Source organism: Rhineura floridana, chromosome 3, assembly GCF_030035675.1.
Source record: "Rhineura floridana isolate rRhiFlo1 chromosome 3, rRhiFlo1.hap2, whole genome shotgun sequence".
NCBI classification, from domain to species: Eukaryota; Metazoa; Chordata; class Lepidosauria; order Squamata; family Rhineuridae; genus Rhineura; species Rhineura floridana.
Window position 1 is genome coordinate 176156687 of NC_084482.1, and position 27455 is coordinate 176184141.

General features: G+C 40.7%; 1 protein-coding gene across 6 annotated transcripts; it reads left to right on the forward strand.

Annotated features, from left to right (window-relative positions):
- Positions 1–27455, forward strand: UBA3 (ubiquitin like modifier activating enzyme 3). 6 transcript variants are annotated; one of them, XR_009761534.1, is made up of 19 exons: positions 1–150; positions 290–352; positions 3489–3609; positions 4884–4964; positions 7792–7874; positions 10399–10479; positions 11920–11963; positions 12178–12242; positions 18586–18741; positions 18823–18925; positions 19252–19365; positions 19598–19651; positions 20475–20511; positions 20584–20665; positions 21728–21828; positions 21969–22032; positions 22117–22171; positions 22702–22795; positions 26282–26330. XR_009761534.1 is itself a non-coding variant. In XM_061618666.1 (19 exons), the coding sequence occupies exons 4-19, from the start codon at positions 3490–3492 to the stop codon at positions 26368–26370; spliced, it is 1329 nt and encodes a 442-aa protein (XP_061474650.1). In that variant the 5' UTR covers positions 189–207; positions 290–352; positions 630–688; position 3489; the 3' UTR covers positions 26371–27455. The 6 variants fall into 6 exon arrangements, 5 of the variants coding, with proteins under 5 accessions (XP_061474647.1, XP_061474651.1, XP_061474648.1 ...); XM_061618666.1 differs by lacking the exons at positions 1–150; positions 22702–22795 and adding exons at positions 189–207; positions 630–688 and having other exon boundaries at positions 26282–27455; XM_061618663.1 differs by lacking the exon at positions 22702–22795 and having other exon boundaries at positions 3–150; positions 26282–27455.

Here is a 27455-nt window from a genome sequence, read left to right on the forward strand (position 1 = left end):
TGTCCGGGTCGCGGGTCTTTTAGCGACCCTCTATGGTCGAGGCCGGAAGTGGCCCGGCGCAGAGCTTCCTGTCGTGGTGCATTGTGGGAAGGGTGACACGAGTAGGAGAGGGGAAAGGAAAGGAGCGGCTATGGCGGATGGCGAGGAGCCGTAAGTAGCCGCTTGCCTTTACTTCACAATACCCTCAGCGCCATCGCTGTATGGAAGGTACTCGTGGGGGTGGCGGGAGCGCGAGCTTGAGACTGACTCGGTCGGTGACTGACCCTTCTTTTATTCTCTCTCTTTATAGGGAGAAGAAAAGAAGGAGGCTAGAGGAGCGGCGGCTAGCGGGAGAGAGGCAGAGAGAGATGGGGTCAGTGCTGGTTAGGGAACTAGGGGGCGCTGGGAAGAAAGGAAGGGGCAGAGAATGGGAGATGAGGCGAGGGAGGGGGAGGTAAGGTAAGGGGGTGGTTCCTGGTGATGATGGCGAAGAATTGTGGGTCAGGTGAGGAGGAGGAGGAGGAGGAGGAGAGAGTGGTGACCTTACAAGTGGGCCTGGGGTACACTGAGTGGGAGCAGGGGCCATGGAATGCTTCATACTAACGGGTACATGAGATTTATCAAAAGTACCTGTTTCTGGTTCTCCACAGACCTAGTTCTCCCTCCCTGTGGTAATCCACTGCCTGGACTATACCGCTTCAGACTTCAGGTGAGGGCTCATGTGACTTTATGTTGCTTGACACAAAAAATACTGTCTCTGCCTATAGAAACATAAGCTAGAATCTTTTCCCCTGCTTGTTTTCTATATGCAGGCAGTAACATTCAGTCAAGTGAACCCACATCTGAGCAGTGAAATGAGGTCTATGAAGACAGAGTATGTTCATTGTTATTGGGGTGTTATTGGTGAAATAACTCCTGCAAAGACAATGGTAAAATAATAATGGTAACTCCTGCAAAGACAAATTCACTTGTACACTGGAACTTGCAACTTGCACTGCATGCGTTTTGGTGTGACAACTCATAAAGCATTTTTGCAAGTCTTTAGGTTTCTTTTAAGAGCTTGGATCAGAGGTAGTGCATGCTCCGATTGGAAGTGACTGACCTGTTTAGCCACTGTTGAGCCACTTGGGTAATAATGCCTTGTTTGAGTGTATGTTAATGAGGCATCCTTTGTAAAAACCAAGAGCTGTACAGATCAAGATATGACAGTAAGGAGTGTGAATAGGAAGTGATGCCATGGAATTATTTAAAATGTGCTGAGTTTCAGAGGCTTGTATCCTATGTTGCATGATGGGAATTTTTCCCTTCTTGCTGCAGCCCCAGATAACACAACCCATAATATTTGGTAGGTCTCCTGATCCTCCAGAGAGGCATTCTGGGAGATGGGAGACTGCAGGAGACAAGGGAAAGACCCGTTGTGTGAGGTTTCCTTCTGCTACAGTAATGTTGGATACAACCCATAGCCAATGTGATGTTGTCTGGATCTTTTGAATAATTTCCATCAGCCATCGCCATTATTATTAAATGTATTACCTGCACTTCACCAGAAGGTCCCAGGGTGGGTCACAACAATATAAAATACAATATTAAAAACATTTTAAAACAACACTTTTCAACAAAGCATGACCAATGGGCAGGGATGTATGGCAGTTCACAAGATCTGGAAAATATCAGATTGGCTGTGCCTTCCATAGGCTATAATTTAACCCATGTTTACTTGGTGGTAAGGCCAATTGCTCTTAATTGCTAGAAAAAATTACACAGGATCAGGATGTAAATTTATTTGCATTGCTGAGGAATACTAGCTATTTAAAATCATGATACCATAAACAATATTGTAAACTGACATTTAAAAAATTTCAGTAGTTTTGTGCAAATTTTGGGATGTGTGACTTTTCACTTTGAAATGTATGGCTTTTCAGACTATAGGAAATCATAATTTATTTTATTTGCCTCATACTCTGCCCTTAAACAGGTTCCCATGAGAGCTTGTAGGAAGTTAAAACTGCAATAAAGCTAAGGGTGCAGTCCACCTCCCTTTTTACACCAGGCTGGGGGGGAATTGGATTGGGTGGTAGTCTCCCTTTGCCCAGCCCTCCTGGCTTCTGACCTTTCCACCACTGAAAGAGCAGGCATGTATAAGTGCCACTAGTGGGATCCCTGCCTCAAAACAATGAGGGAAATTGGTTAAGTCTCTCCAGGATCTGTAGGATATTGAGTCAGTGGTTCTGCTGCCATTTGATGGAGCTACTATGCTAGCTTCAGGCTAGCACAGTGATTTGCCTGTCAATCCCCCTTCTGTCCTAGCTGGCATGCATGGGCAGATCTGCTGATGCAGCAGTGGCCCCACTATGTCATTAAGCCCTTCTTGGTAGCAGCTGCAGTTTGGATTACATGCACCAAAATATTAAAACATCACAACATAAGAGATCATTATAAATGCAAAGTCATATTTTGTAGGATACATATAAACCTTTAAATGATAGAATTTGGGCATTTTAAAGGGACTTGGGAATCTGTAGAATTTGAAAGTTAAATTGTACACAAAATAGAAATTCAAACTGAATATGTGATATATTGATATCAAACGAAACACACATATTTACTAGCCAATAGTAAGTGATGAGGCATGAGGCTCTGACATTCAGAGAAGGAAATGACTTTCATGCCACTTGCCCTTTTGAGTTTTTTTACAGTGAGTTTTCTGTTAACTGCACAATGTAAAGATGTGCCTGTAACAAGTTGTTTTTACTCCTTAAATTAGGGGTGGGGCTCTTGTAGCGCCCCAGATGTTGTAGACTCCATCAACCCCAACTAGCATTGCCACTGGTCAGGGATGATGCAAACTATAGTCCAACAATATCTGGAAGACCATAGGTTAGCCACCTCTGCCTTAAACCTACTGCATATTCTGTAAATCAAGGCAAAAATGACTGGCTGGTTTGAAGCTTTGTACTGGTAACCTTTTCCTTATTTTAAGACACTATCATTGACATACTGTTGGTCAAAGTAAAACAAATCTGAACATTCAGTCTATGCTTATATGAGAGAGGGCATCTACTATGTATATTCTTTCCATTCCTAATATTCATAACTAATCACATATAGTAACTTATGTTTAAGAATACATTTCTGTTTGTCTATCGTAAATAGTTACATTCTTAATGGGTTGTATCCAGACCTAGTAATCCTTGAAAGTCGATCTATTGAAACAGTGGGGGCTTAGCTTATGACTATTTTAATGGGTGCTTTGTTTTATATTGTTTTAACCGGTGGACTGTAAGCATGACTAACTCTTGATCCAGCCCAGTATCTGGTAGCCAAATTAATCCCAAAATACTTTACATCTTTGCTGTGAACAAAATAAAGTTGAAAACACCTTGCTCATTGTGTGTGTATAACAGTACAAGAGGAAAGTCTAAGCTTGTATAGATACTGTTTGTGTGTGTGTGTGTGTGTGTGTGTTTTTCCACTGGTTTTTTGCAGCTGAATTTCTATGTTCTGTGCAGAATGGCTGTTGATGGTGGGTGTGGGGACAATGGAGACTGGGAAGGTCGCTGGAACCATGTAAAGAAGTTCCTCGAGCGATCTGGACCATTCACACACCCTGATTTCGAGCCAGGCACTCAAGTGAGAAACAGTTATTTTAAAATACAAATGTTTGTAGTATTGTGTTGCAAGCTGTTGTGAACTCTTCTCTTTGCATTTCATTAATAAAATATGAGCAAATAAACTGCAAACTTGAAACTAACCAACTAATTTTCTGCATGGCTGATGTGGTCTTGCATAAATTATAATTTAGATGATAAAAGTCATAGAGTGTCTTAGGGCATTTGATTCTTTGATATGTACAAGAAGAAATTATGACAATTGGCTACAGTGGGCAACATAAAGTGTTGCACAAGCAGACTTCCCTCCTCTCCTCTCTTATGAAGCCCCCTTTCCCCCATCTGCTCCAAAGAGTCCCCCAACCTTTTGGAGCAAACAAGGGGCTGGAGGAGGGTGGGGGAGAGGAAAGCCCTGTCATGCAAATAGAAGTCAATTTTGTGGACAAACACTGTTGGATTTCACCCAATGAGAGCGATTTGGAATAAAATTTGGTGAGATAATGATGAACTAATTTGTTTTGGGTTTTTCATATTTACTTAATTTGTTTTAGATTTGTCATCTTTACTGTAAATGTTTATAACTGAGTTCTTAAAAATGTGTAAGCTAGGCCTGATGGAGTTGTAGTGCTACCCTAGTTTTGGAGATGGCAAGCAGCCATGGTGCACTCCCCCCCCCCCCCGGCCTTGCATGCTAGTTCTCCCCACTTGGTCTCTACCCAGGTTCGTCATTGTCGCTTTTAGTCCTGGTTAAAACTAACCTAATACTCCTTCATTCTTCTTTCAATCCTATGCATGCTTATGTGGGAATGAGCAGTGGGATATGCATATGTTTATTAATTTATACCGCTTAATTACAGTCGTCTAAACAATGTGCACAGGACTCAATACACTGACTAAAAAGGTTGGCACACACATTGATTAGATGTTGTCTCTGCAGATGCAACAGGCCAGCTGCGGGCAGTGTGTTTCCGTAGTCAGATTATGACTGCAAAAAGAAGACACTGGCAGAAATGTGTATCGATATATACTTATAACATGTCATTCAGTGTCGTACCCATTGATGTCTGTGTTCCTGTGTACACTTTGATTTGATTTAAAACAAATAACACATGTATATACAAATTTCAAATAACTACTTGCCAATGATGGCTTATCTATACTAACCAAATGAAACTCAAAAGGCATAAGGCGAATTCTGTTGATTTTCACAATTTTAAAATATTGTAGTGCAGTACAATATGTTCTGTGAATTTAGTGTTCTGTTTTCAACAAACTGTTTGTCTTGGTTCTTTACAGCCCCTTGACTTTCTCTTAAACACGTGTAAAGTACTAGTTATTGGAGCAGGAGGATTAGGATGTGAACTCCTGAAAAATCTGGTAACAATTTCATTTTTATTTCTTGAGAGCCTGCACTGTTCACTGAGAAGATATTCATTTTGCCTGGCTTTTTGCTGTGCACACTGAAATGAGTTTTGTGATTAGTTTGATATTTCAGCCTTGTATAAAAGCATGTTAATTATCTGTTTCAGTAACTAGATCATGGCAAGTTTGCACAGATAAATTAAAAAACAAACAAAATCATACTGAATAAAATACATGGTTAACAGCAGTCTGTTCAATAACTATGCAGATCTATAGAAACATAAAAATCAAGTGATCATCTGAGAGGTACTCCCAATGTATTTGGAATGTTGCTTGCTTTTACAAAACGGTCTTCAGTTTGTCTGTAATTTGAGTTTGATAAAGAAAAAATCCTGTCCAAAAACAGTCAACAAATTATTCTTACTAATAAGACACCAGGCAATAATGTGGAAATTTGTATGCAATTTTTCTCACCAAGGCAGATATTTGATTGAATGTCTCCATTAGTTTGTGCGCACAAGGATGTAGAGGGTGCCTTAGCTATGGCTAATGTCAGAGCCAACTTTCAAAACCTATCCATAATCTTACAGGATGACATCTAGTTGTGGCCTTCCACTTGGGCAGTGGACTTCTGCTTGCATAAATGCAGTTTACCCTTTCTCTGAGCATCCTCCAAAGCATATGGGGGATGCAGAGGGAAGAAAGGGCAATTCCTTCAAGTGTAGCATTGGATCTCATCCTTAAGCTTTAATCATAGGAAGAACTGTAAATAAATTACTGCTAGGTCTTTTTGTTTGCATATATTTGACTAGTTGCATTATGAAAAAGGCCACATGACTGAGATGAAATGGGGGACAAGTGGAAACCATAGTAATTTTAGAGGGTTTACTTTTAGAAGCTGTACGAGCACAAATTTAGCTGATAATGGCAATTCAAAATCTGGATACTTGCCCAATAATTCATAAAGATGTTATGTACTTTAGAGCAGTACTGCATATTTCTGCTTCTACTCTAAATTGGATTGTAGGTAATTGGGGAAGGGAATAATATATCTTACACTTAATTTAACATGTTCCATGTAATACTTGTGCATGAACTTTAAAGACTCTTAAAGCGCGGAATATAATCTTCTTGAACTCCCAAATGAGCAAGTTCAACATTGCATGAGGAGTCTTCTGCTCAGGCACTGCGACTGCCCCTTCCTCTCCATTCCCCCCAAATCTACTCTGGAGGGTCCCCCAGCCCTCTGGAGCAGATTTTGGGGCTGCTGAGAGGTGGGGAGGGAGGGGAAGTTCTGTTGTGCAAGAGGAAGTCTCTTCTGCTCACATCTGGACACTGTTGAATACAACCCTATGAGTTGAGATTAACAAACAGAATACTTGTCTCATTGTAAGAGAAAAATAAGTAAATGTCTGCAATGTTGATTGGCTTTAAAGCTAGTGGACTACAGTTTAATTCCCATGTTATGTGAGAGAACTTCCTAAGAGGCATAATTACTTTCTCAGAGATTCTTGGCTTCTTCCATGACATCATCTTGCATAATTTTTGTTGTTGTTGGCGAGTCTGTCTTTTTTTGTTTAGTTCAGTGGGGTCTCTGCCCCTTAATTTGTTAACCATCTTTGCTCAGGGCCAGTGAAGAGTGTAATCTTGCTTGCTCGTCATTGCTGCCCTTAGGAAACATGAAACACATACTTTTCTCTTACAATGTTTTGTCTTGAAGCTTTTTTCCTTGCCTAGATTTGATATTATACATTATCAGTGGGGATGAGCAGGTATTCCCCCCATTCTGCTTGATTATTTTTCTGTGGGTAGGCTCTGTTATGTGTTCCACTGTCTATCTGTCTTCTGGTTTAACTTGCAACATTTGTAAAATTATTTTTGAGGTTGGAACATGCTCAGCTTGATGCAGCTTTCAGTTGACATCTCTATCCCCCATAGTTTACTGATATATCTACGTGCATTGATGAAAATACTGCACAAAAATAGGAATGTTACAAAAATGTTAAATCAAGCAAACTCATCTTTTTTCTTAGTATGATATGATCAGTGCACTCATGGTAATTTTTAAAGAAAAAATAAAGATGCAAGCTGAAAAACTGCTTGAGCACTGCTCTGTGAAGAAAGTTTGGAAGAATAATAGATTGCTAAGAGATCACTTATACTCTGTGAATGGAGCTGGCTTGTAATCCCAACATCCAAGACCAAATTTGAACAGGGAGGATGTCATAAGCATCTCTAATCATTTTACAAATGAGATATGTGGGTATTGATAATTTTTTCAGTAATTCATTTAAAATGACTTATGCCATTCAGTGTACTGGAAGGATTTAGGCAGTATCTGCAGCTTTTCTCTCACTCCTCTTCCAGTGCATGCGAAGGCATGATCCGGCTTGTGCGTGGAAAGCCATTGCTTATGGCTTACCATGACATGGAAATGCAGCCACTGTGACACTAAGCAAATTTTAATGTCTGTTTTGGGAAAGCTAAAAAGCTCAGCTAGAGGTGTTTGAGCTTTGTTGTGGGTGTTTCCTTCTATGTGCCTTATAGAAAAAGGTTAGGCAAGTCATGTCCCATAGCACCATATCTAGTCTGCCAAGATGTTTTCCTAGAAAGCATAACTCACAATTATGCAATGGTGGCAATTGGGCTATTGAATTTGTTTTTCCTTCTACAACAAATGTATCATCCTGTGTTGGATCTATATGCTACCTAAAGTGTGGGAAATCATGCAAACCTTTCAAGTATGTGCAGTTTTCAGAAGCAGTAAATATATCCAAATGTTTCTTATAGTGAAAAGATTCTGTTTTGTCTTTTTGTAACCTTGATATCCTTATCTCTACAGGCACTGTCTGGTTTTAGACAGATCCATGTCATTGATATGGACACCATTGATGTGTCTAACCTGAATAGGCAATTTTTATTTCGGTAAGTCATTTGTTTTCTTTTTGACACAAACTACAAAATGTAGCTCTCATCTTCAAACAGCCTCCATTCATGTCAAGTTTAGTGGATTACATACTTTGTAAGAAACATGTATGCTGCAACATTCTTAATAGTAAATTAGCAGTTTGCAATTCACATTTACCCCACTAGGTTTACAAAGAAAGTTTGCTTGCCCTAGTGCTAAATGTCCACTGCTATTGCTTTCTTGATTCTCTCCCTGCCTCTTCCCTCTGATCTACCACTACAGCATGCCTTTCCCTGAACAGAAAAAGCATTTCAACCTTGTCGATGCTTTCAAACACAAGAGATGGCCAGGGAAACTCTGTAGGGCTGTGTATGTCAGGATGTCCCATCCGTCAAATAATGGCGTCTCAAATGGAGGTTGTGAGGAAAACACGCTGCTGATTATATGGCATTTTTACAAATAGAGGCCATGATCCAAAGTGCCCCTTCTGCACACAACTCTTGCGTATGTGTACTTAATTTTTTTCTAACACCAGTTACTTGTTCTGCGTAAGAAGCCACTTCTGATATCCCCAGACCAATGGATGGTTATACCTTTGAAAACTGGGAACTCAGAAATGCCATTGTCTGCAAGGATCTCGCAGGGTAGTCCTCTGAATCAAGCCTAAGAGAGCAATGTCAATAATAATAATAATAATAATTTAATTTATATGTCGCCTATCTGGCCGATGGCCACTCTAGGCAACGTACAATTTAGTTGCAATAAATGCATCACAATAAAATACACATAACAGTAAAACTATGAATAAAGAACAATAACAGTTCAGAGTAATAGGCGATTAGTCCTAAAAAATTAACCCTCCCCGGAAGTCCCAAAGGCCTGTCTGAAGAGCCAGGTCTTCAAGGCTTTGCGGAATACATTCAGGGAAGGGGCATGCCGAAGATCATATGGGAGGGAGTTCCAGAGAGTGGGGGCTGCCACTGAAAATGCCCTCTCCCTAGTCCCCACCAACCTAGCTGTTTTAGTTGGTGGGACTGAGAGAAGGCCCTGAGTGGCTGATCTTGTTGGGCGGCATGGTTGGTGGCGCTGGAGGCGCTCCATCAGGTAAACTGGGCCGAAGCCGTGTAGGGATTTAAAGGTTAATACCAACACCTTGAATTGACCCCGGAAAATAACTGGAAGCCAGTGTAGATCGAACAACACTGGGGTGATATGTTCCCGGCGGTGACAATTTGTGAGTAGTCGAGCCGCAGCATTTTGTATAAGTTGTAGTTTCCGGACCGTTTTCAAGGGTAACCCCACGTAGAGCGCATTACAGTAGTCTAAACGAGAGGTGACCAGGGCATGTACTACCAGTGGTTGCTGATGAACAGGGAGGTAGGGTTGCAGCCTACGAATGAGGTGTAATTGATACCAAGCTGCCCGGCTCACTGCCGAAATCTGAGCCTCCATGGACAGCTTGAAATCAAGTACAACCCCAAGGCTGCGGACCTGGTCCTTTAGGGGCAATCTCACCCCATTGAACATCAGGTCAACATCTCCCAACCTTCCCTTGTCTCCCACAAGCAGCACCTCAGTCTTACCGGGATTCAACTTCAACCTGTTCCTTCCCATCCATCCACTCACGGATTCCAGGCACTTGGACATGGTCTCCACAGCCAACTCTGGCGAAGATTTAAACGAGAGATAGAGCTGAGTGTCATCTGCATATTGGTGACACTGCAGCCCAAATCTCCTAATGATTGCCCCCAGCGGCTTCATATAGATATTAAATAGCATGGGAGAGAGGATAGAGCCCTGTGGCATACCACAATTGAGAGGCCAAGGGTCTGAAACCTCCTCCCCCAATGCTACCTGTTGATGCCTATCGGAGAGAAAGGAATGGAACCACCGTAATACAGTGCCTCCTATTCCCAATCCCTCCAGGCGATGTAGAAGGATACTGTGGTCAACAGTATCAAAAGCCGCTGAGAGATCGAGGAGGACAAGAAAGGTGAATTCTCCCCTATCTAATGCCCTCCTCATATCATCAACCAGAGCGACCAAGGCTGTTTCAGTTCCATGTCCAGTCCTGAAACCCGATTGGTATGGATCCAAATAATTCGTTTCATCCAAGTGTGTCGACAACTGATTAGCCACCACTCGCTCAATGACCTTGCCCAAGAATGGTAAATTCGAAATTGGGCGAAAGTTATGTTTATTGATTGCATTTATGTGTCTATAAAGAGTTACTATAGAGAATTATTCATATTGTTCATTAAGTGTACTGCTTTGTTGTGACTTAACGGTTTAAAACAAAGATGATACACATAATATTACATTTCACTGAAGTGGGTATTAGGGAGGTATGCATGTAAATGGTGGCTCTAATGGAAGGTTAGAGCAATTCAGTGGCTTTAAATTGTCAATAATACTAGCGTTTCCTGCATAAGACTAGCTTTGCAAAAGAGCTGGTAGTTAATCTCCCATGGGTCTGTGTATGTAATGCAAAATGCTTGTGTCTGACAGATTTTGTTTTCTAACAAATGTTGTTGTTTGCAGACCTAAAGATGTTGGACGGCCTAAAGCAGAAGTTGCTGCTAAATTTCTAAACAGTCGAATTCCTAATTGTGCTGTGGTACCGTATCCTTTTATGAAGAAATGACAGCTTTAATTTATTGTCATGTTCACAGTCACCTGGATTCTTCCTTTGTGTGTGTGTGTCTTGCCTTAGTCCATGATCCTTGAATGAAATAGTCTGACAGGTTACTTCAGATAAATCAAAAGCATCTACTGTTTTCACAGTTGGGTAGCGGTTTCCCTTCCTTACTTTACCATCAAAACCATTTTGCAGCATTAGCTGAAGAGCAGTGAGTTTTCCCACAACCTGCAAGATGAATTTGCCTAGTGAAGATTTTACTTTCTGACTTAAATTGACATGCTATTCTTCTGGGGTTCCTGTGTGGATTGCTTTTTATTTATTGGCTGGTAATTTCAACTTCAACATGGCATACACACAAAAATTAAACTTTGTGCACATCCATTCTACGTGTACTTGGATAGTATCATTGAAATGACAAAGAGGACAATGAAACTGAAGACCCCAATTGCCTTGGTAGCAAATCCTTCTAATAGGATTTCTGGGGACTTAGTGTTACTAAAAGCCCACTTTGCTTGTTCACAGATATGATAGAAGGACCCCCAGGTGTCCAATTCCTTTTCAGTTCACATCAGTGCTTTTCGGATTTAAATTTGGGTTGTCACTTTGTCAGGACCTTTTTGTCATTCTGTGATTCTGAGTTATAATCATGATAGTAAGAAAATTTAGTACCTTGGAACCCTTTGCTAATGTGATGCATAAAACTTGCTGCACTTTTAATGTCAGTTAGTTAATATTCAAAAAATTGATCCTTTTTGCTTATTAACCCACGTCACCTACATTTGTGTGTAGACAACTGTACAAGAGAGATGCACAAGGTATTTTTTTTTAGTTCTTTAGTGTTGGGTGATACAATTTTTCATTTCTCAAAGGACAAGTTCTTCCAGCTGATTTTAGGCTATATCTATTCAGGCTTGGATGCAGTCAATATACAGTCTGTGCTGGTTCAGACCCTTTGAGGGATGGGGGAAAGTTCCAAAAGAACAGAAGAATTGCCTGCTGGATCAGACCAAAAGCCTGACTAGTCCAACATCCTGTTTCCCACATTCATCAACCAGGTGGCTGTAGAAAATGCACTGGCATGACATGAGGGCAATAGTCATCTTCCAATGATGCTGGAACAATGGGGGAACAGCTGGACTGGTGCATTCCAGAAAAACTGCTGCTGTTATGAGTCCAGTTTAGAAGTACCTTCTCAAGCTATTCTAAAGGGGACAATTTTGAGGGTGTTAGGAGCCATTTAAGGCATTCTGGTTTGAGGATTTGATCTTTTCCTAGATCTTTAGACTGTGACATTTTACTAAGTATATATCCTGTCCTTCCTCCCAAAGGAGCCCAAGGAAGCATGCCAAATTAGGCAAGGGAATTTGTGTTCTGATCAGATAATTGCCTTAAGAGAATTCCTTTACTGTATATCTTCTCAGACATTACAAAAAGATTCAGGATCTAGATGACACTTTCTATAGACGTAAGTGACTTAATGTGCTATTGTGGAAATAATAGATCACATTTTCTTCAGATTAGTAGAACAATATTTTTCCTTTAAAGGGTAGAGAAAATACCAGAACTCTCAACTTGTAAACTGCAGTTCCTGTATAAAGCAATGGAAAAATATGCTGACAGTGTTGGAAGGCAAGGGAAGTATTAGGTGTACATAACAATGTTTATGTTTTTTTTTCCAGAATTTCATATAATTGTATGTGGTTTGGACTCAATAATTGCAAGAAGATGGATAAATGGCATGCTGGTAAATACTTTTGGCATATTACGAAGTAACTCAGTTGTTTCAAAACATAGGCACTAGAATTCTCCTTTATTATTAAGTAATGTGCTGCTAGAACCCTGCCTGAATGTTGCTCAGAGCATGAGTGACTTGTTCTATTTATTTATTTAGAGTCCTTGTATACTCAGAAAGGCTCCCAAAATGGCTTACATACAATAAATTAAAACAGAACAGTCCCTGCCCACAGGCTTACGATCTTAAAAAAACAAAACAAAAACACAACACACAAGGGGAAAGGGAGAGGGAGGGAAGAGGAAAACTGCAAACACAGGTACCAGTTCTTAAATAGTAATTCTCTTTGAGTAGTTTTGAGGCTAGGGAGAGGATTGGAAGGAGATATGTGGATGTGGACAAACCTCCAATTCTCTTTAGGCCTGTTGCATTTCCTGTGTGTCAGGATGGGTGAAGGGGAGGAAATCTTAAGCCTTTGGGAATGCTCCCCAGCATGGGACACTGGGTTGTACCCATGATGTGGAATATCTTTGTCTCACAAATTTTCAAAGCAGTTTTCTTTTGTGAGTGAAATGATGGACAAGCATTTGACCACATCTAAATTTAATTCTTGGTTCTATAATTGCACTAAGCTCTTTAGGAATTTTGCACTGAAGACATCTGAGATGCAGTTCATATTGCATGTTTCGAAGAGACATCTTTGTAAAACGAAGCAAGAAAATAAAGCAAGTAACACCCCTTCCCGCATTGTGACCCAAAACATGAAGGTGTAAAACCTATGTTAACTTTATATTCAGGTTTCACTGTTAGTTAACATTTGCAGAACTGATCAGGACTTGTGACCTTGCCACTACCTGTTCTTTTTGCTTTAGTGCCCGTATTAATTTTTGCATGGTACAGTAGGTGATTGCTTTTTAAGGAGTCACATTTCCATCTGGTTGTTAATCCCACCTGAGACTTAAAAAAATGCTACTTGTTCTCTGTAGTGACCTGTGTGTGAGGACAGTAAACAAGCAGTGCCCTCAGCAGCGGAGTAGAAAGAGGCCAGCCAAGAACACGAGCTTTTTGCTGTGCAGTATTCACTTCTGGTTCAGCAGCTACAAGAAGAGTACATGGATTTTTGAAAGGGACAAAGCAGTCCAAACCTGTACCATACATGCTAGAGCTGTGCTAAGCTACATACAGACAAACTTAATAGCTGTGGGGCTTATTCTGATGGTCATTATTTAATGGAAAACTTTAGTGCTGAAAACTAGGCACCCAGCACACTATATGACTCTTACTGAGGCAGAAACTCAGGGAGGTGAGGTTTTTCCTCTGTTGCTTTTAGAATTAGTCTATGATCATTTTTATTGCGGTGGTCTTTTTACTCTTTTTTTGTATCTTTTATTTTTAACTTTCTGTATATTTTACACTACAAAAAAATACACTCCAATATGTCACCTTAAGACTTAAATGAAAGAAACAATACTAATATAGATATTTTACTTATTTATTTATTTAAAATATTTCTATTATGCATACACATACATACATGTATATATGTGCATACACATATAAAGAGTGAGAATAGAAGAACTTAAAAGATAAAAATAAAAGATAAAAAACTTTAAACAGTGTCAGGCTGACCCGTCAGTCCCAACCAAAGGCTCTCCGGAACAAAATAGTTTTTACAAGTTTCCGGAAGACCATCGGGGAGGGAGCAAAGCGGGCTTCTTGGGGCGGGGAATTCCAAAGTCTGGGAGCCACAATTGAAAAGGCTCTCTCCCTCGTGCCTGTCAGCCTAACTTCTTTCATTCCAGGCACGCAGAGGAGACCAGAAGCAGATGATCTTAAATCCAGGGTAGGAACACATGGACATAAACAGTCCCTTAAGTACACTGGTCCAAGACTGTTTAGGGCTTTAAAGGTCAAAACCAGCACTTTGAATTGGGCTCAGAAACAAATTGGGAGCCAGTGGAGTCGATAAAGCACAGGAGTGATATGCTCCCTGCGCCGTGCTCCAGTTAACATTCTGGCTGCTGCATTCTGGACCAACTGCAGTTTCCAAATAGTTTTCAAGGCAGCCCCACGTAGAGTGCATTACAGTAATCAAGCCTCGATGTCACCAATGCATGTGTCACCATGGCCAAGTCAGCAGCTTCCAGGAACGGACACAGCTGGTAGACCATTTTGAGATAGCCAAAAGCACCCCTGGCTACTGCAGCCACCTGATATTCCAGCAGCAGGGCAGGATCCAGAAGAACTCCAAAACTGCAGACCTGCTCTTTCAAGGGGAGTGCAACCCCATCCAGAACAGGTTGCAACCCTATCCCTGGGGCAGTTTTCACTTTGGCCAGCAACACTTCTGTCTTGTCTGGATTAAGTTTCAGTTTGTTTGCCCACATCCAGCCCTTCACAGCCTCCAGGCACTGGTTTAGGATGAGCAATCCCACCCTGCCATCAGATGGAAGCGAGAGATAGAATTGAGTGTCATCAGCATATTGATGACATTGCACTCCAAATCTCCGGAAGACCTCTCCCAGTGATTTCATATAAATGTTAAAGAGCATGGGAGACAGAATGGAACCCTGCGGTACCCTGTAGGCCAATGGCCAGGGGGTCGAGCAGTAGTCTCTCAGCACCACTTTCTGGGTCCTGTCCATCAGGTAGGACCAGAGCCACTGTAAAACAGTACCTGCTAGACCCATCCCAGTGAGACGGCTCAGAAGGATACCATGATCGATGGTATCAAAGGCCACCGAGAGGTCCAGCAGCACCAACAGGAATGCACTCCCCCTGTCCGATGCCCGGCGTAGGTTATCAAGCAGGGCGACCAGGGCAGTCTCTGTCCCATGACCAGGCCTGAAGCCTGATTGAATAGGGTCTAGATAATCCAATTTGTCCAGGAAAACTTGGGGTTGAGTCGCCGCCACCCTCTCAATCACCTTGCCAAGAAAGGGGAGATTAGAGACTGTCTGGAAGTTATTAAGATCCACAGGATCTAGTGAAGGCTTTTTTAACAAAGGTCTAATGACAGCCTCCTTCAACAGTGTTGGCATAGAGCCTTCCCTTAGGGAGGTGTTAATCAGATATGTCAACCAACCAGCCACTCCCAATCTGGTGAATTTAATTAGCCAGGATGGGCAAGGATCAAGTGAGCAGGTAGCGGCCCTCATTTCTCCCAGAATCCTGTCCACATCCTCAGGCTTTACAAGCTGAAAAGTATCCATGGAAAAATGACCAGAGGGAGCAACGGGGACATCTGGCACAACTGTAATTAACAAGGAGTTCAGGTCTATCCGAATGCCAGCAATTTTATCTGCGAAGTGCCTCGCAAACATTTCACAGCGAGCAACTGATGGTTCAGAGACTGCTGTCGGGCCAGAGCCCAAAAGACCCCGGGCCACCCGAAAAAACATTGCTGGACAGCACTGAGCAGACGCAATGGTGGCAGAGAAGTAAGATTTTTTCGTCACCATCGCCACCACATGGTAGACTTGAAAATGAGCTCTAACCAGGGTTTGGTCAAAGACAGATTGAGTTTTTCTCCATCATCACTCTAGCCGTCGTCCCTGCTGTTTCATCAGGCCCAAGGTTTGAGTAAACCAAGGTGTGTTACGGGCCTTCCCTGGTGGGAGAGGGCGCTTTGGAGTGATAGTGTCCACCGCCCGGGTCACCTTCCTATTCCAGAGGTTGACCAGGGCTTCAGCAGTAGTGCAAGCCATGTTGGGAACATCCCCCAGAGCATTCAGGAAACCATCAGGATCCATAAGTCTCCAGGGTGGACCATCTTAATCGGCCCATCACCCTTGCGGAGGTTATCAGGGGCACAAAGTCAAAACCTAATCAGGTGGTGATCTGACCACGACAACAGAGTCACCAATAACCCTTCCACCCTCAGATCACCAGCTTCCTGTCCCAAACAAAAAAGATTGAGCGTGCGTCCTGCCACATGAGTTGGTCCAGAAGATATTAAGGACAGCCCCATGGTTGTCATGGCAGCCATGAAGTCCTGAGCTGGACCTATGAGACTAACTTCAGCATGTGTGTTGAAATCACCCAGGACTATCAGCCTGGGAAACTGCAACACCAGCGCCGAGACCAGCTCAGGGAGGGAGACTGTTGGGCAGTGGGGTGGACAGTACACCAACAGAGTCCCAACTCTGTCACCCTGAGCCAACGCCAGGCACACACAGCTATAACGTCCCCTACCCAGAATTACCTCAGTGCCAAACTCCCGACTACTTCGGCCCCAATGCATGTTAAAAGAAGCCTGACACTGAAAAACTAAATCAGCAAAGGCGATCTGATTATTAGTATAATCCCAAAAATGGGAGTCTGGAGCTTCATTTAACAATTCAGCGATATTGCACAAAAGAGATGATAACTTATTTAGTTGAATGCATTTTTGTCATCCTGAATTAGTTTGTATCTTTCCCTGGATAGAGTTCCAAGAGATAGTCAAATCCTTCATAGCGAAGGATGACTGTCCTATATCTACAGATTCCTTATAGAATAAACCTTGTTGAATCAAGTTAGCTGAGGGAGCACTCAAATGTCCTAATAGCTTATAATTTTTTTGTATGCCCTTCCTTGGATCATCTGACTCTTCTTCTAAGGGTATAATTACTTCCATCGATGGACTCAGTCTACTGACATTTGTGATGACTGGTCTTGGGATAGTTGTTGGGAGAACTGCAGAAACAGATGTCCTCTCTGAGGAACCAATTTCCTCTTGTTCTAAATATCTCATACTCAGCTAGGCATTGGGCTTTGGTGACACAGAATTTTCAGTGAGTATTATAAGCTAGATCCTTCTTAGGGGATCTTCAATTAATCTTAGTTATTAATGGATAAATTTCTACACTAACTTGGTAAGTTGGGGGACAATTCTGCGCCACAGACAAAAGTTGTCCTAATTCTCAACTCTCTTTGAACTGTTTCCCAGATGGGAGCATACGAAAGACTCTGGATCCACATAATACCCTAATTTAGTTGTAGATCCATATTGATCTGATTGAATACATGCCCGTTGATCTGTGCCTTCTACGCTCTTTGGCTTATTGTTGAGATGAATAGAATCAGGAGTCAGTAGATTTACATTATCACCCTTAATATTTGTAGATCCATTACACTTGAGCTGGAGGTTTACTAAATGAGTCTTGTTAGAGTCTTGTTATAGTTTCATTTTGTGCTTGCAAAGGTAAGATGGAGAAGGAATCTAATAAAATCTCTTCGATGTCAAAAAACTCTTTATTCATAACAGGAGATTGTCTTTGAGCTTCTGGCGAGAGATTTAAAAGATTGTCACCAACATATATATCTGGGAGTTTATGATTAGTGTGGGATTCCAGAGCAGTATCAAATTCAATTAGATTTTTTGAGTAGTTAGTCAACTCTTCCAAGGAGCATTTTGATCTTGGCATCTTACAGGTGACTAAGGCCAAAGGAGGAGCTATATTCTCAAAATAATCAGTCATGTTTACATTTCACAGTTAATAAGTGTTTGAACTAAATTACTAGTTCCCCAATAAGGGTCTAGCATTCTGTAGCATAATGACGCCAAGGTCTTTAGGGTTCACCACAATCAGTTTGGATTTGGAAAAGCGTTGGGTGAATGATTCTGTTTTACTTTGTTCTGTAATCATGGACTTCTAGATTTGCATTGCTTGTTCTAGGAGTCCTGTGTATGTGGTGTTTTCCAACTCTTATAATTTGTTTCTAGTTAACAATGTACATTTTGACAAACAGAAATGAAACATTAATGAGTACTTTCTTAAAAAAAAAGTTGTATAGCATTCTTACATGTAGACTTTTTTCTATCTTTCTGGAAATAACCAGTTATGTTGGTTACTAGCATATCCCAAGTGTCTTGGGGCAAATTGATTTTGCTTCTGCAGTGTATGTACTTGCAATACGTTGCTCAGCCACAAGAGACTTGTGTGCTATTTTGAACTTCATATTGGATGTAGTAAATAAAAGGGGGAAAACTTGAAATGTAAAGCATGGCTCTCTGCAGCTGTAGCTTTTTAATAAAGGCTTGCTGCTTATGAAGGTCTCATATTTCAGTTGTGGTGACTGAAAATGTCATGGCTTGAGGGAGGACTCTGTGCATTCAAGCTTCTGAAATGTGCACATAAATGAGTAGGATAGAAATCATTTTGTGTTAATTTTGGAAGATGAGGTGCTTTAATGAGGACTACCACAACCTTCTGTAGAACAAAAAATCCACCACAGTTAATGCTGCAATTATTTCAGACAACTTAAGTTCAGCATGTCATGCTGAATTATATACCGAGGAATGTTCAGTTTAGGAATGGGGCAGGGAGAGGGTTAGAAGAAAGGATCCTGATACTCTACTTTTTCATCCTAGATTTCTCTTTTAAACTATGAAGATGGGGTGTTGGATCCAAGTTCAATTATACCTTTGATTGATGGAGGAACTGAAGGCTTTAAAGGAAATGCTCGTGTGATTATTCCTGGCATGACAGCTTGTATTGAATGTACACTTGAACTTTATCCACCACAGGTATCTAAAAATAACTAATATCTTGTTGATAGGTCTCTGCTTGCAAAATCAATGTTGAATCACCTTATTTATTCTTGCCAGGTAAATTTTCCTATGTGCACAATTGCTTCAATGCCTCGGTTACCAGAACATTGCATTGAATATGTCAGGATACTGCAGTGGCCCAAGGAACAGCCTTTTGGAGGTAATCAATCTTCAAACCTTATTCAAAATGAAAGCTGAATAACATAAAAATCCCAGTTTATTTTATTTCACTTGACTTGCATAATATGACTTAAAAGTCATGACAGAGTTCTTTTTCCTTCTGGCTCTTACTTTTCTGATTCTTATTTATACATTTTTTGTTTGCAGAAATCAGTTTTAATTATATACCTAGCCCTTTGTAAATTTCAGATGTTAGTCCTCTCTTACTGAGACCCCAAGCAAGTGCATGATTTCGGAACCAAGATAAGTGGCAGTTATGTAGAGGTATTTAAGTTTAAGCAACATGAATTATACATTTTCTTGCAGAAGGTGTCCCTCTAGATGGAGACGATCCTGAGCACATACAGTGGATTTTTGAACAGTCTTTAGAAAGGGCATCACAATTTAATATTAAAGGTCTGACCTACAGACTCACACAAGGTAAGATACAACAAGTGCTGTTTCTTTATCTGGTACTTCCTGTTCGATGGAAAACTGGGTTTCCCCTATTCTGTGTTGGTTTTAGGTAGTGGCCATAGCTACTACAAAATACTGTAGATATTCTCATTTGAATTAAATCTGTATAGCATGCTGTCTTTTAATGTGCAAAATGCGTTATTGCTGTTAAAAGCAAAAATAACAAAGGTTTGTGATGATTCTTCTTTCAATGCAGGAGTTGTAAAGCGGATCATTCCAGCTGTAGCTTCTACAAATGCTGTCATTGCAGGTACGGAAATGCCCAAGAGTAAATATATTGTTTGTGATTACAGTAGGGCCCCACTTTTCGGAGTTCCGCTAATACAGCAGCACCAGCAGGCCGATCAGCTGTAGCGCGGGGAGGTCCAGCCTCTGCGCTACAGCTGACAGCGATCAGCTGTAGTGCGCAAGCTCCCCACGCTACAGCTGATCATGCGCTACAGCTGATTGCTGTCAGCTGGAGCGCAGCAGCTGGAGCTCCCCATGCTACAGCTGATCAGCTGGAGCATGGGGAGCTCGCACACTGGAGCATGGTGGCTGGAATACAGTAGGGCCCCACTTTCCGGCGGTTTCCACTTTTCGGCGGGGGCCTGGAACGTAACCTGCCGTATGAATGCAGCCCTACTGTACATAATAATAGTATTACAGATCCCACCTGAAGTATGTATAAGATTGTAGCCTAAGGAAAAATGAAAAATCAGTTGAAATCAGGCTGTTAGCAGGGAATTTGGCAAAGCTGTCCAATGAACTTTAAGGAATATGTTGAAGAAATATTGAGGAGGGATTTATAGGCAAATCAGATTCTAGAAACAAAGATTATAAGTCTGGCTACATTTAATTTCATATAGTAATTCTGGTAACGTGCCATCCTGTTTCAGATAAAAATCAACATTTCTCGCTTACAAAAAATTGACTGTCCTTTTAGCTTCCAGGAGTCTTTAAATACATAAAATAGCTTATTGATTTTTCCATGTTTAATAAGTGTGATTATTGTTCTGTAGTTTTCCGTCTCCGATCTTCAAATAATTTTAGTTTAGCTGAATTTTAATTTTAGTTTATTTATCTTTCTCTAGCTATATGTGCCACTGAAGTCTTTAAAATAGCCACAAGGTAACTTGTTTTCTAATTAAATACTTTTAATAAACCTGTTGCTTATAAAGGCTAACAGATTTTTCATTACAGTGCATACATGCCTCTGAACAACTATTTGGTGTTCAATGATGTGGATGGACTGTATACATATACATTTGAAGCTGAAAAGAAGGTTAGTATTGTCACATAAAATTTTCTTAGCTCATTCTTTGTTCTGGTCCTTAATTATTTAATGTATCCAACCAAGCATGGCATGTGTGGAACAACTTCCATAACATATGTGAACTTCCATAATCCCCTTGCACCACCCCCAAACAGATGGTTGGGGGTAGCCCCAGAACAGATTTGGGGAGCATCCAAGATGGAGGAGAGGGAAGTTCCATTGCACTGAAGGAAGTTGTTCCGAACATGTAATGATTTTTTGATATAAAGAAGGATTCTAAGGTGGAAAATTTGATTTGTCCTTTGGACAGTTTTGAATGCTTTTAATTATTTTTATTCCTTTTATTTTGCATTTTTGTATGCTTTTTATTCTATTCCCTGAGGGAAGAACATAAAGCAGGACATATATTTTTGTGATAAAAAAGCTAGTTTGTTTATCATTTGGATACCCCCTCCATTCCTGTTATCGCTTTTGAAGATCTGACTTCCCTGCTATTGGTAGCAATAGTAACAGAAGTCCGTCTTTGTCTATTGTTGAATAAAGACTTCACACATCTCATGTCAAACAATCACTATTAATACATTTATTGGTCCAGATCTAACACTCTAGCAAGGATTCTTGATTTATTCCAAGAATGCTAACAGGTTTGTTTGTTTTAAAAATAGGATGTCATTGCTTTCCTCTTAAGAAAATATTAACAACTTTTTTTGAGCATGACCCTTGAACTCTGTGGGCAGATATTCCTTCCCTTGAAGGGGGGAATTTAATTCCAGGGTAAGCCACCATTGAGCTACTTGGTATTTCATGTTCCATGGCATAACTTAGTAATGCCGCAGAAAAGTTTTTAATATAAAACTGAACAAAATGCAGGTTGGACCTTAGATTTTTGTATTCATCTGAAGAGAATTGCACTTAGCACTGGAGGTCGATGCCTGCTGACTTCAGATAAAGTGGATAATTTTTCATTTGCGGATAATTTGTATACTTTAGACGGGATTTGGGTAACTTGAATTAAATGACACTGATTTATTTACCTTTACCATTTTGACTACTTCATTTACTGCTTTGTAGGAGAATTGTCTGGCTTGCAGCCAGCTCCCACAAAACATAGAATTTTCTCAGTCAGCTAAACTTCAGGAAGTCTTGGATTATTTGACAAACAGTGCTTCATTGTAAGTATGGAATGAATCTAGTGTGATCTATATCTTTACTTATTTGAACCCTGATCCTGAGAACACTTACATTCTCAGCAGATTGATGCGTGTTTCTAAATTCTTGATTAATTTTCTCACTGGTTGTTCCTTCTGCACAGACAAATGAAATCGCCCGCGATAACAGCCACAGTTTATGGAAGAAATAAAACCCTTTATTTACAGGTGACTTAATACATACATAGAATTATAGCATGTGTATACATTTAAGCAGAAATAATTATGTATGTTTATGTCCCCTTCCTCCAGTCAGTAGCTTCAATCGAAGAACGAACAAGACCAAATCTTTCAAAGACGCTAAAAGGTAATATAAGCATTCAGAATGGTGTTTGGGGGATATACACCTGATTAAAAAAAAGGACTTTGTACATGGTCTGATGCATTGATCCATTTTATAGGACTTGTAAGGAAACATTAATAGTTCTGCAAAAGTTGCTATAACAGACAGGGCTAGGTTCTGACCTTTTCCGTCATTGGCCAATCCTGAAATTGGAATGTTAAGAAGGGGGGAGAGTGTAAAAAGGTTGTATTGTCAGTTAAGCAGGGGAGTTGAGATTGGAGTTGTAATGTAGCTAGATGAGAGTTAAGTGGAGATGAGTTGGGGGTTTTGAAGAGAGAGAGAGAGAGTTTGTTGGGTGCTCGTTGAGAGTAGATTAATATAGAAACATTGAGAAGCAGAGTGCAGGGAAAGGTGAAGAATTGTAATATGATAACTATCATGCTTATGCGCCAGCAATACATGCTTGTCTTAAATAAGTCCTTGGTTTAAAATAAACATTTTCCTCTTTGTTTTACATTACTGTCTGGATCTCTTGAATGCTGTGGGAATACAAGGTATTTTATTCCTAGAACCCATCTGGTACTGGTCACACATTTAGAGAAATAATGAGACACACTTGCCTTGCTTGTTTTACTGCTCCTGTTTTAGGTCAGTCACCTCATGGGCTGTCACTTACTTTACAAAGGGTTACAAAAGGCTTGTAAAGTGGGACATCCAGCTCCGGTGAGGGGAGAATATAAATAGGGGAGTGCACCCAGTTGTACTCACTTGGATCAATCAGTGGGGTGACAGATGTCGCAGCCAGATCGCCCTCACATCCACTCACTTGGGGCTTGGGAAAAGGGCTGTCACAGCTGCTTCCATGCACAATTAAGTTTCAGGGGACTTCTGTGACTTCACAGAAACATGCAATGTGCAGGGTTGCCATATATAGTGGAATCCTGGTTATGCGTCAGATTGGGCAATATCCAACACTGCATCAGTGCATGTGATGAGACTTCCCCTTCCTCTCTTTCCTCCTGTACTCTCTCCCAATCTGTTATGGAGTGTCCCCCAATTCTCTGGAGCAGATTTTGGGGCATGCAGGGGAACTGTGGTGGATGAGAAGAAGGGAAAGTCTGTTGTATGAATGAGCTGAGTTGTATGAATGACTGAATGTCACCCCAAATCCTAAATTAATTAGGTGGGAAATCAAACACAAAAAACTGCTATCATACTATTAGGATGTGCACATGCAAAATGAAGGAGGAGCTGATAAAAAAGCTGATTTGACTGGTCTATGTTCTGTGTCTCTACCTAAACTTATACTGTATCACCTGTATGGGACATCACTGATCTTAGAAGGTAGTGAGATTCTTCTTGAATGGCCTCGTGTCATCTAATGTTACAGTGATTGCTACTTAACTTTAGCTGCATCATGCCAAGTCAATTAAACACCATCATTTTTTTCAGTGAAAGAGATAGGAAACATATTAATCTCAAATAGAAATTAATGGGACTTAACATCCTTCAGCTGATGTTTGTAATGAAGTAAGGGATGAATACATGTCTGTTAACTGGCAGAGGCTTTGTTTCTTTAGGGTCAGGAATGAACGGCATAGGCAATAAATAACAGAATAATGGGGGGGGAGAAGCAAATAAAGCATAAATTTGTATAAACAAATAGAAAATAATGTTGATATATATATTGCAAGTTATCTTTAAGCTCATCATCACTGTGTATTGGGGAAAGGTGGCAGAGGCACACAGGGCTGCATTTCAGCACTGTGGAAACAGAAGTCTGTTCACACAGCAGGGCTTCACCTTCTTCTCCTGTGTGCTCCCCTAGTCTATTATGAAGAGTCCCTCAGCCCAAAGGGGCAGATTTTGAGGGTGTGAAGGAGAGGACAAGATCATGTTGCAAAAGCCAAAGCCTGTTTTGCTTGCCCAACAGCAGAGTGGGACACAAATCATAACGCTCATAGACCTCATACTTGCTTAAATTGCTGGTACCTGTCAAGCTCCTGAGTTGCAATAGTGTATGTTATGGCAAGGAGGTAATATCCTGAAATATTGTACTTGGGTACATACTGTACTTGGACTTTTAAAAATCTTTTTGACAAGACTCCTGAGTAAGCTTAGTCGCCATGGAATAAGAGGAGAGATCCTCATGTGGATCAGGAACTGGCTAGAAAACAGAAAGCAGAGAGTAGGAATAAAGGGACAGTTCTCCCAATGGAGAAATGTAGAAAGTGGAGTCCCACAAGGAGCCATATTGGGACAAGTATTACCCTGTTTATAAACAGTCTAGAGTTAGGGGTGAGTAGAGTTGAGGGTGACCAGATTTGTTGATAATACTAAATTGTTTAGGGTTGTTAAAACAAAAAGGGATTGCAAAGAGCTCTAAAAGGACCTCTGCCAACTGAGTGAATGGGCAGTGAAATGGCAAATGCAATTCGATGTAAACGAGTGTAAAGTTGTGCATATTGGGCAAAAAAATCTTAATTTCACATATTCGCTCCTGGGGTCTGAACTAGCAGTGACTGACCAAGAATGAGACCTTGGAGTTGTAGTCGATAGCTTGATGAAGATGTCAACCCAGTGTGCAGCAGCTGTGAAAAGACAAATTTCATGCTAGGGATAATTAGGAAAAGCATTGAAAATCAAACTGCTGCTATCTTAATGCCATTGTGCAAATCTATGGTGTGGCTGCATTTGGAATATTATGTAGAATTCTGGTTGCTTCTTCACCTCAGAAAGGATATTGTAGAGCTGGAAAAGGTTCAGAAAAGGGGTAACCAGAACGATCAAAGGGATGAAGTAACTCCCTTGTGAGGAAAGGTAGCAGCATTTGGGGCTTTTTAGTTTATAGGAAAGGCAAATAAGAACTGAAGTGATAGAAGCGCATAAAATTATGCATGACATGGAGAAAGTGGATCGAGAAACGTTTTTCTCCCTCATAACACTAGAACTCATGGACATCCAATGAAACTGAATGTTCGAAGATACAGAATGGACAAAAGAAAGTACTTCACACAGCACGTAGTTAAACTATGGAATTTGCTCCCACAAGAGGCAGTGATGGCCACCAACTTGGTTGGCTTTAAAAGAGGATAAAACAAATGCATGGACTATAAATAGTCTTATCAGTGGCTACTAGTCATGATGCCTATGCTTTGCCTCCATAGTTGGAGGCAGCATGCTACCAAATACCAGTTGCTGGAAACTGTAGGAGTGCTCTTTTGCTTGGGTCCTACCTGCAGGCTTCCCATGTACCTCTGGTTGGCCACTGTGAGAATAGGTTGCTGGACTAGATGGGCCACTGGACTGATCCGTCAGGCTTATGTTCTTATTAATCTTAGATTTTTGTGCCTGCATATTTGCCATTGGTACCACAGTAATCTTTCCAGAATGCCAGCATAACTTCATGTATTGGCACACACATCTTTTGTACTTATGCATTACTATAGCAGTGGGGAAACTCCAGCCTGTTCATCTAATTAGTCCTACAAGGCATCTCCATTTGGTCTGCCAGACCATTTTGGCGAAACTACACTCATGTGCCCTACATGTGACATTGTATATGTACAGGTAAAGACAGGACTTTATAAGTGCCACTGATCATCAGTACTTGCAGAGTGCTGTGCCTTTGCATGCACAACTTGATTTCAAACCACACAGCCTGAGGAGAACTGATCACCTGATGTCATCTTGACCTTAGGTGATAGGTGGGTGGCACTGAGTACCTGTCAATGTTGGCCTGTAGGGGCAGGTAAGGTTCTGGCCCCACCCTTATACTAGTGTTGCAGTTTTGCATGTTGCAGTTTTGTAATTATCCTTGATGTCAATGTGGATGACTTCCTCTTTGGGCAGTCATAATTCCTGGGGCTGCAGTTAATCACCTGGAGATTTAATCACGGACTGAATTTTGCTCCTCCTCTGCTTAACCAATTGATAGCAGTGACAAAAAGCAAAGGTTTTGAGACTTGCAGAAAACTGCTCTTATTACTGCTTTTTCACATATTGGTGAAAGCATACTATTTCACATTGAATTGAGTGAATTTTGAGTGAATTGCTTGTGTGGTTAGTTGCACGTTTTTCATACATGTGTAGAAGTGACTGAAATGCTGTAGTCATAACATTTTCTTGTTACAGAGCTGGGACTGGTTGATGGTCAAGAACTTGCGGTTGCAGACATCACTACGCCACAGACTGTACTCTTCAAACTTCATTTTACTACTTGATATAAGTGCAAGTGTTGTAAACATGCACTGAAAAAAGTTTGCACACCTTATAAGACTACTGCTGTGCACTAGAGGAAAAGAAGATGAATTACCCAGATCTGAAACCTGTTAAAACAAGCATTGATGGAAGTTAGTTTATCCAAGATAAATTGCTCTTATTTTAGAACTGTCTTTGCAAACCAATATTTGGTTGATATTATCTGTATTAAAAGTTCATTAATGTACAGGAATCCGATGTACAGCAATAACTTTTTCAGTTTGTAATCACACTAAAACAAATACTCCTTCCTGCATGTCATGATGGTCAGTGAATTAGTTCTTGAAGCACCTATGAACTCTGAATGTACACAATAAGAGATTTTAAATGACATTTTAGCATCTGTGTACAATTCTTAGATTCAGACATTGGGCTTGCTAAACCAAAGTTTAGTGTTGTGAGAATGAGCCTGGGTGAGCCTCTTTTCTCCAGTGCAGCCCCAAGGGAACAGTTCAGAAGCTTTTGCTTCTGTTTTAGATTAATCATGGCTTACTGTAGTGTCTGGACCTGGACAAATTGTGTTAATCTTAAATGTAGTTAGTGGAGATAAACCAAATTCAAACCATAGCTTATGCAGCAAGCTTGTTTTCACAAACCATAATTCAGATTAAATACTGTTTAGGGGTCAGACGTAATGCAGAAGTGTAATTAATCTAAGATGCAAGCTCAAGCCTCTGATCTCTCAGCCATCCCGGAGGAGGGAGAAGGCATACAAGCCTGATCCTTGCTGCAGTTTATCTTCTCATGCTAAGCCATGGTTTCATGTTACATGTGAACTGGACATACAAGATAGAAGAATAAAATATACAGCCCACTTCTTTAATATGTCTTTAACGAGCTGTTTGTTAGATATTAAGGATTGCCAAAAGTTGCTACATTTTTTCAAATACGGAAACATTGTACTTACACTGCAACCTGTTGATGAAAATTAAATACTTCATTTGTATATTTGCAAGTATTAGCAGCTGCTATACATGGTGTTGCCTACTGATATTCAGGGTTGGTGTTTCACTGTTAGGATATTTATTAATAAAAATTATAAAAATTA

Excerpts from the sequence above, each read along its gene's own strand:
- UBA3 (XM_061618663.1), top strand. The coding sequence starts at position 131 with ATGGCGGATGGCGAGGAGCC. Across the intron at positions 3,610-4,883 it reads ATTTCGAGCCAGGCACTCAA|CCCCTTGACTTTCTCTTAAA; the intron begins GTGAGAAACAGT and ends GGTTCTTTACAG. Across the intron at positions 18,742-18,822 it reads TTGAACTTTATCCACCACAG|GTAAATTTTCCTATGTGCAC; the intron begins GTATCTAAAAAT and ends TATTCTTGCCAG.